The sequence below is a fragment of the Dermacentor silvarum genome, chromosome 1 (genome assembly GCF_013339745.2).
Source record: "Dermacentor silvarum isolate Dsil-2018 chromosome 1, BIME_Dsil_1.4, whole genome shotgun sequence".
NCBI classification, from domain to species: domain Eukaryota; kingdom Metazoa; phylum Arthropoda; class Arachnida; order Ixodida; family Ixodidae; genus Dermacentor; species Dermacentor silvarum.
Genome location: NC_051154.1, coordinates 398,691,972 through 398,705,097, shown reverse-complemented (window position 1 = coordinate 398,705,097; position 13,126 = coordinate 398,691,972). Strand labels below are relative to the sequence as shown.

General features: G+C 48.4%; 1 protein-coding gene across 1 annotated transcript; it reads left to right on the top strand.

Moving 5' to 3' along the window:
* The first annotated feature begins 579 nt into the window (after positions 1-579).
* On the top strand, positions 580-1,781 carry LOC119446653 (uncharacterized). The gene is made up of 2 exons (XM_049663509.1): positions 580-1,029; positions 1,746-1,781. Exons 1-2 carry the CDS (start codon positions 580-582, stop codon positions 1,779-1,781), a joined length of 486 nt encoding a protein of 161 aa, XP_049519466.1.
* The last annotated feature ends 11,345 nt before the right edge of the window (positions 1,782-13,126 follow it).

The window sequence follows — 13,126 nt, the reverse complement described above, 5'->3', positions numbered from 1 at the left end:
ACAGCTTCCTTCCGAAGTAAGAGACGAAGCTCGTACCCGCGCTATCGGTGTTCTGTCCAAGTGGCGGACACGCGACCCTCAAGCCCGGCCTTCACCGGCTGAGAAAGACGTCGTCAAGGGCCTCCGAAACAACCTCTCCATTGCCATACTTCCTGCGGACAAGGGAAATGGCGTCGTAATACTCAACAGAAGTGAGTACGATCAGAAGATGACGGATTGCTTTTGGACGGGGATACTTACGTAACCATACAAAAAGATCCCACGGCAAGCCTTCAAACGAAACTGCAGAAGCTACTCTCCAATATTTTTAAGTTCGTGCCGCCGCAGCACAAGCACCTTTACAATCGCCTCCTGTGTACCAATGGGTCTGCACCTGCAATTTACGGCCTGCCCAAAGTACACAAGCCAGGCGTTCCGCTAGGGCCCATCGTCGACTTCACAAGGTCGCCGCTGCACCGACTTTCGGGTTACCTACACCAAGTGTTGGGCCCACTCGCCGGAAAAACAGCAACGCACATTGCCAATTCGTCAGCTTTCGTGGAAAAAGTGCGCGACATTTCCCTAGATGAAGAAGACGTGATGGTATCCTTCGACGTCAGAGCGCTCTTCACTTCCGTGCCTGTCGACTTGGCCGTAGCGGCGTGCACGAAAGTCCTGCTGGCGGACGAAACGCTCGCAGAGCGCACACCTTTGGAGGTACAGGACGTCTGCGAGCTGCTAGAATTTTGCCTAAGCAACACGTATTTCACCTACCGCAAGCAGTGTTATAAGCAGATCCACGGAACTGCCATGGGGGCTTCCATCTCCGTTACTACGGCCAATTTGGTCATGGAGCTAGTTGAACAGAAGGCCCTTGCCGACTTCGCTCCCGCGCCCAAGATATTCGTCCGCTACGTGGACGACTGCTTCTGCATCCTAAATAAGAATGATGCCCCACGGCTCCTGCGTGTTCTCAACTCGATAGAGGCAGCAATACAGTTTACCGCAGAATACGAGTGCGACAGCGGCCTTCCCTTCCTCGACGTCCAGGTGGGCCGAACCGGAAATAAGCTCTCGTTTGCTGTGCACAGGAAAGCGACGCATACCGGACACTACCTAAATTTTAATTCGTGCCACCCAGCTTGTCACAAGCAATCCGTTGTTTCTTCTCTGGTGACGCGGGCAACACGCATTTGTTCAAGTGACGACGAAATCAGGAAAGAACTTTCCAGTTGGCAAATTTTCCAGTTGGAATATTTATTTCTAGCTGGGTTCCAACTGGAAAATGTGCCATTTCCAGCTGAACATCCATCATTTGAGAGTTCCAGATAAATGTAAACCACTCGCACAGGAAAATGTCTTTTGAATTGGAATAAGGCCTACGTTATTGTTAGCAAGATGTTTCTGGCTAAACCAATAGGGCAATATTAGCCTATAACGATATATATCTAACTCCTGGTACAAAAGTACACAGATTGCTCAATACTTCAACAAAAATGCAGAGCTTACAGCTGGTTGATTTGCGTGACTCACTATTGGAGTACCTTCACTGAAATTTCTGATCAGCTCAGGTACACAGTAAAGGAAAGGTCAGATTGTAAAACAGGAAACACTTTATTGCAACTTTCCTCGTGGGCCTTTTGTTAGGACGACGTTGTAATTTCAAAAGCGCAGCTTTTTTTTTTACGTCTTGGATTTTTTCGCTTAAAGTGCGCAGCACTTTTTCTGATGCCACTGAGGTGTCAACACTGTCTTTTTCCCCCCAGTGGGACAGGCATGCTAAAAGGAAAGAAAGAAATTAGTAAGCATAGTTGAAGTACATAAGCCTACCAAGAAAAAAAAACTCACCATACACAGCGTCCAACTTATCAGGAGATAATTATTTTGGTTCGCCTTCACCGTGTCTGGTGGGTCCCAGTCTACCACTTATTGAGCGCTGCGACAGGGTCTCGACACCCCAAATTACTTGTGCGGCTTCCCGCACAAGAATTGAGGGCTTCTTATTATTGAAAAGCTTTGCAGCTTGTAGGGCAGTAACAAAAATGCCGTTGCAGAGGTGGAACTAAAACAAATATGCCAAAAAACAAAAGTTTAGAGTCATAAGCAAACTAAGTTTTTAGAATGCTGCTTGAAGACTACTTACACGTCCATCAGGAGTTGTTGAGAATGATGGAAATACGTGCGCAGTTGCACACTCCTTTGAAAAGCTTTCCGAACCTAACATTTAAAAAAAAGTGTTATAACAACACCTCTAACCTGAAAAGGGCAGCAAGTGGCTCAGCACAAAAGTAAAGTTTGTGAAATAAAGTACCTGTGACATGCTCTGGACTTTCGCCAGATGGCACCATGAGCTCTAGGCAACTGGGCTCCCCAGTTGTGATGCCTGCATATAATTTTGAACCATACACAATTAGATAAGGCTGAGCATAGGAATAGCAGATTTACACAACAAGAGACAAATAGGTGATTACGACAAATTCTTTGTACAGAATTCAACACAGGTTTGCGATTAACAGGAAAGCTGCCAACATCACACAATATCGACCTACTTCTGCATACAACAAAGCAAAACATTACAAGGAGTTGACTGCCCTTGAATAGAATGCAACAGAATGAATTATGCTTTTTATGGCATTGCACAGTGCCTCCTGCCTGCTTGATTAGTAGAGACAGAATGTATCAAAAGGTTGTCCTTGAGATTATTGCATCCTGCACTGTGGTAACAATAGAACACTGGCCATGAAACACTTGCACATTCAGAGCTTCATTGCAGCGTTACGAGGCTGCGCTGAATGAAGTCTGCTTCTGCAAGCAAACCACAATGCAACCAAAGTCCTTTAGCACAACACAGTGTTACACATACATGCGTCTTTTCCGCTGTCATCACACTGAGGAAGCCTTGACCTGGAGGCATCTGCAAACCCCCTCCAGCTCCTGAAAATACCACAACAACATTGACATACAGTACATATGTATGAGTCTAAACACAAATTCTTATTACTATGTATTCTCCTGCAGTCAAGTATTCAATAATACATCACACGCTTACCTGCTTCCGTCCTCATGGTGTCCAATGTTTCCTGAACTGTAAACACAGGCAGTGCTTATTTAAGTATACAATTTAGGCTAAAACATATTACACTACATGCAGCTGCAAAGAGGGGCGGGAATAAAAGCAAAATGTAAATTTGTCAACTCGCAACATGTCAGCCGGCTCACAACTTGAGCTTCCAGGAAGTCTACTTGCTCTTTAAGAGCAGCACTGTGTTTTCGCTCTTCTTTGACCTGCATCTTCCAGTATTGAACTTCTTTCAATGCACTTTTCAGCTGACTTGCTGGAACTAATGTCTCATCAGAGTCGGAGCTTGACTCTGACTCCGTGGCTACAAATGTGGCCCTTTTCTGCACAATGAAAATAAATATGACTGTTGCACAATCAGGCCTCTAATCGATGCACCATAATGTAACCACATCCATGACTATGCATATTATACTCAAATATAAAAAGTTAAGAAAAAAAAAGACGTGAAGACGCATGAACCGACTACATACGTGCAGTATCATGGCCTATTATTACATTAAATTATAAATGTATCAGACTAAAAATGGAAAGGGTTCACAGGAAAGGTAAAAACCAATTCGCACCTTCCTGGCAGGAGCTCCTGAAGGTTTTGATTTTGGCCGTGCTCCTCTTTCAAATGTGGCACCACTGCCTGGAGCAGGAAGCTGGAAAATTTCATAACACTGTATTTAATACATAAAGGCACAGCTAGCATCCCAAGAAAAGTTCTTGCACTACCTTTGCAGGTTCCAGCCGACAACATTGTGAGCCATGTGCTGCGTATATTGAGACAGAATACTTGAGTACTGCTGTTTCCTAGCAGCGGCCTTTTTTCAATTCCTGCAACAAGACATACAAATATATATACTGTCAGAATCAAGTTTCACATTGACTTATGTTTGTACTGAAAAACTGCAACTTGAAAATTTTGCTTTTGTAAGCTGTCTTGCCGTTTTTTTTTTTTTTTTTTGCTGCCTGCTCCTCCTCCCCTTCTGAATCAACATCCGACAGATTAAGCTTTGGTATTTGAGGCCGCTTCAGCTCCAATTGCCGCTGCATCTCCTATTTTGATGCTGAAATGCAATTGAAATTAAGACATACTTATCTGTCATGTACAATGCTACACAAATTGTATCAAACTAATGAAAATAGAGATGATATATATGTCAATTAATTCGGCCAATTTCACAAAATAATTCTGGGATATTACTGACAATACCACGACATGATTATAGACAAGCCTTAGTGGAAAACTCCAAATTGGTTTTCACCACCTGGGGCTCTTCAATGCGCTCCTAAGCCTAATTACACAAGCATTTTTGGATTTCGACCCCATTGAAATGCGGTGGTGATCGAACAAGCGAGCTCGAGCTCAGCAGTGCAATGCATATATAATCACTAAGCTACAACGGCATTTAATGCACATTTAATGTAGCTATACAAAACATTTTAAACTGCTACTTGTCTATTATTGAGCACATCCAACAGTGATGCTTTAGTGAGCTTCCTTGGTCCTCTGTCGCGATTGGCTTCTTTGCGCAAGCTGCGGGAGGAAGCCGATCGAGGTCGATAATTTCAATACGGATCCGGCCCGATCGTGATCGAAGGTGGTCGTGTGACACCGGTGTTATATATAGAACCTTGATGATGCAAATCTCTCATGCTCTTTTTTGTTATATACATTGCAGATAATCAAAGACAGTCGCGTTTTCCTATACGCCTTTTGATCATCGGCAGTAATTCATTCGGCTTCGTAGTTTCAATTTACCGTCGTTAATTAGGCCCTTGGCCTAGCTAATCCTGACACCTGACTTACTTTGCGCATGCAGGACATCGCTATTCGAGTGCATAAATATAATCGCGATAATGTATAATAAACGCAGAACGTTAAGTGTTTGAGCACATTAGCACAAAAAAAGTTCAGTGTCACGTTTATCTTTTTACTTTCAAGAACGCTAACGAAGTACCTGGACGACTGCTGGAAGAAATATCATTTGCTAAACACACATTGATGTATAGATAATTTCAAGTGCTCTCCTGAGGCATTATGTGCCCTCCTGCGCAGCTGTCCCAAAAGCTATGCCTAGAACACTGCTTCGAGTGCACTGTCAAAACACGTGCAATCAGTCGTAACCAATTAGGAGCAATAGAATGCGCTCGACCTAAAGGAAAGTAAGGAAGGCACAATGCGTTTTTTTTTTTCAAATGACAAACCACTCACCTGCAAGTTTCAGGATTTGCACAACATATTGGCCGCTGTTCTCTTCATCAGATGTATTACGCCAATACGCATTGTATGTTGTGCGGTTGTCAAAGTCTGACTCATCCTTGGGGTTAAAGTTTAAGATATTGTTACGGGGATGTTGGGAGTAAGACTGGATGTATTTACAATATATACACGAGTAGGGTTAGCGTGGTCAAGATGGCTGACCAGCGACAACACGCAGCAGCCAGTGTCTCTCGATCTTCTTCTTCTTCTCTTGCCTCCTATCCTTCCGTAACAGGACTCCCGGGTGCTGAAGCGCCGTCTCGGCGCATGTCAGGTGAAGAACTGCGAGAGAAGTATTGCTTCAACCGCGAAACGTGCACGATGTCAACTGGCGTCGGACTTGAGGACGGATCAAACTGTAACGGCGAGATCTCGTAATTGACGTCGTTAACTTGACGTAGGACTTCATAAGGCCCTGCGTAGCGAGAGAGAAGCTTCTGGGAGAGACCGACACGACGACATGGTGACCAGAGGAGCACCCAAGCACCTGGGGCGAACTTAACATCGCGATGGCGCCGATCGTACCGCTCTTTTTGTATATCCTGAGAGGCCAACAGACGAGATCGGGCGACTTGACGCGCCATGTGAGCGCGATCGATGACTTCACGAGCGTACTCTGTTGTAACACGTGGCACAGAAGGTAGGATGGTGTCAAAAGGCAATGTAGGGTCGCGACCATACAAAAGATAAAAGGGTGAATATCCTGCGGTGTCATGTCTGCACGAGTTATACGCGAAAGTGACGTAGGCCAGCGTGGCGTCCCAGTCGCGGTGATCATTGGAGACGTACATCGACATCATCTCTGTGAGTGTTCGGTTGAGACGTTCCGTAAGACCGTTCGTTTGTGGGTGGTAGGCGGTGGACAGCTTATGCTCTGTGGCACAAGAGCGGAGGAGGTCGTCAACAACTCGAGACAAGAACGAGCGGCCGCGGTCGGTCACTGTCGAGGTGCACCGTGGTGGAGGATGACGTCTGGAGGAGAAAATCTGCGACGTCAGTTGCGCAACTAGTAGGCAACGCCTTGGTTATCGCGTAGCGTGTCGCGTAATCGGTAGCGACGGCGATCCACTTATTCCCTCTATTCGTCGTCGGGAAAGGGCCCAAGCAGGTCAAGGCCTACGCGATAGAAAGGTTCAGAGGGAACTTCAATTGGATGGAGTCGGCCGACAGGTGGCAGGGGAGGTTTTTTCCGGCGCTGACACAATTCGCAAGTTGCGACATAACGACGCACAGAGCGGTAGAGTCCCGGCCAGAAGAACCGGCGTCGTACGCGGTCGTATGTGCGCAAAACTCCAAGGTGTCCCGCCGTTGGTGCATCGTGAAGTTGTTCGCGAACGACGGATCGTAGATGACGAGGAAGGACAAGGAGAAACTCAGGGCCCTCAGGGTTGATATTGCGGCGGTAGAGGATGCCGTCGTGCAGCACGAACATGCGGCACGGGCCGTCAGTGCTGCCAGATTGCACTCCGGCGATGATGGCATGCAAGGACTCGTCGCGATGTTGTTCAGTGCGCATGTCGCACATGTCAGTGAAAGCCAACACGCAGGTCTCCGGATCATGTGCAACAGGATCAGGAGGATCCACGGGATGATGAGAGAGGCAGTCAGCGTCCTTGTGCAGACGTCCAGACTTGTAGATGACAATAAAAGAAAATTCCCGGAGCCGCAACCCCAGCGACCAAGCCGTCCCGTCGGGTCCCGGAGGGAAGACAGCCAGCAGAGGGCATGGTGGTCTGTAATGACCGAAAACGTGCGGCCGTACAAACATGGCCGGAACTTGGCGACAGCCCATACTAAAGCCAAGCACTCACGCTCGGTGATGGAGTAATTCCTCTCAGAAGGTGACAGCAGGCGGCTGGCGTAAGCTATCACGCACTCGGTACCATTCTGCTGCTGCTGGGCGAGAACAGCACCGATGCCGTGGCTGCTGGCGTCAGTGTGGACTTCGGTCGGTGCAGAGGGATCAAAGTGGGCAAGTATGGGAGGGGTGGTCAGAAAGCCGATGAGAGCGGCGAACGCGTGAGCCTGCTCCGGGCCCCATGAGAAAGGCGTGTTCTTCTGTAGAAGATCTGTCAAAGGGCGAGCAACGTCGGCGAAGGTTTTGACGAAACGTCGAAAGAGCACAGGCCGACGAAGCAGCGCACGTCGGAAGCAGAACGAGGCACAGGAAAACTGCGAACGGCGCGAACTTTATCCGGATATGGTTGTACACCGGTTGCATTAACGAGATGTCCCAACACGGTAATCTGACGGCGCCCGAATTGGCATTTCGTGGAGTTCAGCTGAAGGCCGGCTTTTCGGAAGACCGCAAGAATTGCAGCGAGTCGCGTAAGGTGGCTGCTGAACGTGGGAGAAAAAACAATAACGTCGTCAAGATAGCAAAGACAGGTGGTCCACTTGTAGCCTCGCAGAAGAGAGTCCATCATTCGTTCAAATGTCGCATGAGCATTGCATAGGCCAAAGGGCATGACTTTGAACTGATATAAACCATCAGGTGTTATGAAGGCAGTCTTCTCGCGGTCCATTTCATCAACAGAAATCTGCCAGTAGCCGGATCTAAGATCAATGGACGAGAAGTATGTAGCTCCGTGCAAGCAGTCCAAGGCGTCATCGATGCGTGGTAATGGGTAGACGTCCTTGCGCGTGATCTTGTTTAGATGGCGATAGTCGACGTAAAAACGCCAGGTACCGTCCTTTTTCTTCACAGGGACGACTGGCGAAGCCCAAGGATTGGCTGATGGTTCGATGACCCCTTTTTGGAGCATTTTGTCCACTTCTGATTGGATTACTCTACGATAGGGACGCCGAGGAATAGGATTCATGTCTCCAGTGTTGATACGGTGGTGAAAAACAGATGTTTGGCCGAAAGGGCGGCCGCCGAAATCAAAGATGTCGCCGTACGATTCGAGCAGGAGACGGAGGTCCTTGGCCTGAGAAGAGGTGAGGTCAGGTGCAATCATTTTGGCGAAGTCATCCATGAAAGAACCAGAGCTGTGAGCTGCAATTGGTGCTAATAATCCACTCTCGGCATCCATACTCTCAACGTCAAATTCGGACGTGCTAGAAACGCTGGCCAAGAACATGCCGGCCGGAAGCACTTGAGGGCACAGGCTGAAAAGTTCAGAAGCGGGATAACGACGTCATTACTAGTAACCGTGATCAGCGTATGCGGAACAGCAACATTTCGGTTCAAAAGCACGTCGACGATGGGACGAAGCACATATTCACCGTCAGGAACCTGTGGCTGTGCGGTCAAAGTGACGTAAGTGACTGTCTCGGGTGACAGACGCACATCTTGAAGCGAGCACAGGCGCGGTGGCGGCGCGGTGCTAGGAGCATCGGCGAGTTGAGGCAGTTCCAACTGAAGGACGCCGGTTGCGCAGTCGATGAGAGCATAATGGTTGGATAAAAAGTCCAACCCAAGGATAACGTCGTGAGGGCAGTTGTCGATCACAGCTAAGAGAACAGAAGTAGGGCGGCGGGCTATACTTAAACGTACAGTACACATTCCGAGAACAACCAGCACACCAACGTCGGCCACACGAAGCACTTGTGCAGCTGCTGGGGTGAGGACCTTCTTTAAACGTCTACGTAGGCTAGCACTCATCACAGATATGTGGGCTCCAGTGTCGACGAGTGCTTGGACAGGTAGGCCGTCTACTTTGACGCCAATTAGACTTCGCTTTGTGGGCACAAACAGAGGATTTGCTGCAGTAGTTGTCAATGCAGCACCACCTCCGAGGGCTGCAGTTCTTAGTTTTCCGAAGGAACGCGGTCGAAAGCCACAGAGGACGAAAGGCGACGTGGCTGCGGCGAACGGGAAGATGGGCGACGTGTTTGTGGTGAACGAGACTGGTGTCCGCGAGCCGATGGTGAGCGACCGTACCACGTGTTCCTGGCAGAGTTGTCGGCACTGTTAGACTCGGCGGAGGGCGAAACACGGCTGGAATTTCCATCAAAACAGTTCAGGTTGGTGGGCGTGCGAGGTGCTGAGGGCCACGAGTTGCGACAGTATCGGGCGACATGACCAATACGGCGACAGGTGAAACATATCGGCTGGTCGTCCGCAGTTCTCCACTCAGTCGGGTTGCGATAACGCGGAGAGAAGCGTCGGAAAAAACTCTGTGCTCGGAAAGCATAATTTGCCCGCCACGCGGTCCCCGCAGACGACGGCCTTCGCCTAACTCCTCACACAGCCAGCGCACTGACGTTTTGGAAAGGAAAAAATGACGCGAAACTCTACGTCGGTCGTGTAGGTGAACGGGTCCAGACGGTCATATTGACGCTTACTGCCACCGGATGCGATGACACAGGTTGCTGCTGCCACTGCCACGTTCACGAGTTCAACTCGAGGGGGGTTTCGCGATGTACGAGTTTGGCGCGAGTTTGCCTGTCAGTCAAAACCATAGGTCACGCCCCGCGCGAGGCATGTAACTCTTGCGCGCGCCCACCACGGTTGGGCCACGCCCAACTTATTTTTCGGCAACAGCGACGTGGTGCGGAACTGAGAGGCATTAACAATCTTGACCGGCGAAATAAAACACGCACAACGCACTGTCATCGGTGATGTACTGAGCACCACTATCAAAAAAAAAAAAACGTCGACTTTTGCTGGTTTATGCACATATCTTCTTGGGCTGTGTTGGCCCCACAACACGGTTCATGCCTGCATTGTGGCGACGTAGCGCACAGCAAATAATTATCGGCACGTCACTGTAGCTGCTTGCAAGGCGTCGATGCGCCGCGGTGGACGACGATCCTGAGCAGTGCGTAGTGTTTTCCAACGACAATGTATCGCAGCTGTCATTTGAGATGGCTGCTCTCTCAATGATGCAGTGTCGGAAACACGGTCAGCAGTCAGCGCAAACACAGCCAGTGCGATGGCATTTCTTCATCACAAGCACGGCACACTAAGCAATTGCAACACCTTCCTGGGTTCGAAATCTGATATCCTAACTGCACACAAGAGCCCTCACCCGCCAAAAAGCGATTGCTGTGCTGTCGTTACAAATCCATCTGCGATCGCTGTTAGCTCAGCAGCAGAGGCAAGCGGCAAGCACATTGGAGTGAACAACACACTCAAATTCTGCGTACATGCGCACCGAGGCACCTTCACTTGGTAAGCGATGACAAGCGATGAATTGTGTCGCTGGATAGCACGCTCTTCATCGCGGAGACTTCGCGCGCGCAGTTAAACGGGTGCATTTTCACTGTGCTGCGTCACTACGGACCCTACAATACCGCACAGCAATTTTGCAGCGACAGCCATTGCCCCCGTCTCTATGGCTAGAGTCTCGTTTTAGTTGGTAAAGCGGCGGCCTTAATAGCCGCCTCAGTGAAAGCACCTGCGGTGAACAGCCATGCCGCAGCGCTGCGTTGCCATTCCCATAATAGACAGGGAATGACAGATCATTGTCATGACTGACTTTATGCGTCATCATCACATCGATTTTATCGAGAATAGCACTGCAGCGCCCCTGGCGACTGCTCACCGTATGAACTAGTCCCTAGTGCGTGCGACCCTCTAGAATGTATCCGCTTGTAAGCTTTCGCCTCACTGTCGCCACACGCGGCAAAAAAGTGCAAAATTTAATACTTAACTCGATGTCCGTTTGTCATCACAAATTTATAGCATTCAAAACGAAAAACCGATACTTTAAGAAATAAAATGTTTGTTATTTAATTTGTCGTATTTCAATGTATTCGATTGAGGGAAAGTGTAGGTGCAAGAATGCACCGCGTATGCCCAGTTCGCATTCGATGGAGGATAGAAAGATAATGCTCGAAAGAGGAGGCACGCCCTTAACGCGCCCGAGAAAGGCGTGGCAAGCGGCTGGCGGCAAGTGTGCAGATAGACAGCGGGACAGTCACGGTATTGCTAAATTGCGATAATACGTGGATAACAATACGCGGCGCTGGCGCGTATTGTTGCGCAGTCCTCTGTGCTTGAAGCGCGGAAGCACTGTGCTACGCAGGGTGCGCTCATGTTGTCATACGTGGCTTTATATCGACATTTATTTTTGCCTGCTGTTATTGCACGTTCCTTGCTATCTCCGTTCACTGACTGCCATCGAGCAAACTCGGGTAAAACTCGTGCGAACGAGAAACTCGGCGCATCCTGCATAGCACCCCTGGTCTCAGTTTCTCTTTAATTACTTATCTCCACCTAGCGGATTTCCGCTGAACTATTACATCAAACACTTGCCTTTGCTTCGAGTTGTCGACAAATTCGACTTCGCCCTGCCATCTGCTAGCCGCCTGGTTAGCTCAGATGGTAGAGCGGCTGCCCCGGAAAGGCGGTGGTCCCGGGTTCGAGTCCCGGACCAGGACGAATTTTTCTTCAAATGCGAGGCTTTCTTTCGAGGAACCCGGTTGGGTTTCCATAGTAGCGAATTGCTACATTTGGGTGGATGTCTCAGGTTCTGTTTAATTACTTATCTCCACCTAGCGGATTTCCGCTGAACTATTACACCATACACTTGCCTTTGCTTCGAGTTGTCGACAAAATCGACTTCGCCCTGCCATCTGCTAGCCGCCTGGTTAGCTCAGATGGTAGAGCGGCTGCCCCGGAAAGGCGGTGGTCCCGGGTTCGAGTCCCGGACCAGGACGAATTTTTCTTCAACTGCGAGGCTTTCTTTCGAGGAACCCGGTTGGGTTTCCATAGTAGCGAATTGCTACATTTGGGTGGATGTCTCAGGTTCTGTTTAATTACTTATCTCCACCTAGCGGATTTCCGCTGAACTATTACACCATACACTTGCCTTTGCTTCGAGTTGTCGACAAATTCGACTTCGCCCTGCCATCTGCTAGCCGCCTGGTTAGCTCAGATGGCAGAGCGGCTGCCCCGGAAAGGCGGTGGTCCCGGGTTCGAGTCCCGGACCAGGACGAATTTTTCTTCAACTGCGAGGCTTTCTTTCGAGGAACCCGGTTGGGTTTCCATAGTAGCGAATTGCTACATTTGGGTGGATGTCTCAGTTTCTCTTTAATTACTTATCTCCACCTAGCGGATTTCCGCTGAACTATTACACCATACAGCTGCAGAAACTAAACGCAAGTGGCATAACTTGGATATTCAACGACACCCAGATATGCTCTAAAGTAATTAAAAGTACTTGATGTGCAATTACCGTATACGTGCGTACTAGCTTGTCTATAAATAGCTCGTTTTGCAGGTGTTCTGCATCTGCTGTTATGCAGATTCACCCGCAAGAGCAGCAATGCAGCAGATGATGCAATTTAACGGCTACTTCGGCTGCAGCTGGTGCTACCATCCGGGCAACAATGTAGATGGTGAGTTTCATACGAGAAGCGTATGCTGTCTTGTTCATTATTATAGCATTTGCATGTGCAATCGGCAGATTAGTTATCTGAAGTTCAACTGAACTTTTACCTAGCAGTGCAGTATGATTATGAAGCTAAATAAGTTTCACATGCTATCATGTGTATAACAGAACCCAGTGGAATGTGAACTGGCAGTAGCCAGAGAAATCACAGTTTTATGAATCTCGTGTCAGCATATTGTAAGATAGCTATCATTATACATCACTGCCACTTGCTTGTCATTGTGTTTACAAACTTAGTCTGTTGTCTAATAACTGCTTGTGCACAGCAAAATCGCTATAATCACAAAAAATAAGGTATTTTTACTTTTATGAAGCAGTTAGGTTAACAGTCGGTTAAAAATAATGTTCTTAATTTATTGAACTAGGTCCTGGCACGCGGTCAGTACTGGATGTGAATATCACCTTGTCACCTCTTTTTTTCTTCAATATAGGCACAGTCAAGTACTGCTTAAGCCAGCTTCATCCTGACCGCAC

Excerpts from the sequence above, each read along its gene's own strand:
- LOC119446653 (XM_049663509.1), top strand. The coding sequence starts at position 580 with ATGGTATCCTTCGACGTCAGAGCGCTCTTCACTTCCGTGCCTGTCGAC. Across the intron at positions 1,030-1,745 it reads TTCCCTTCCTCGACGTCCAG|TGGGACAGGCATGCTAAAAG; the intron begins GTGGGCCGAACC and ends TTTTCCCCCCAG.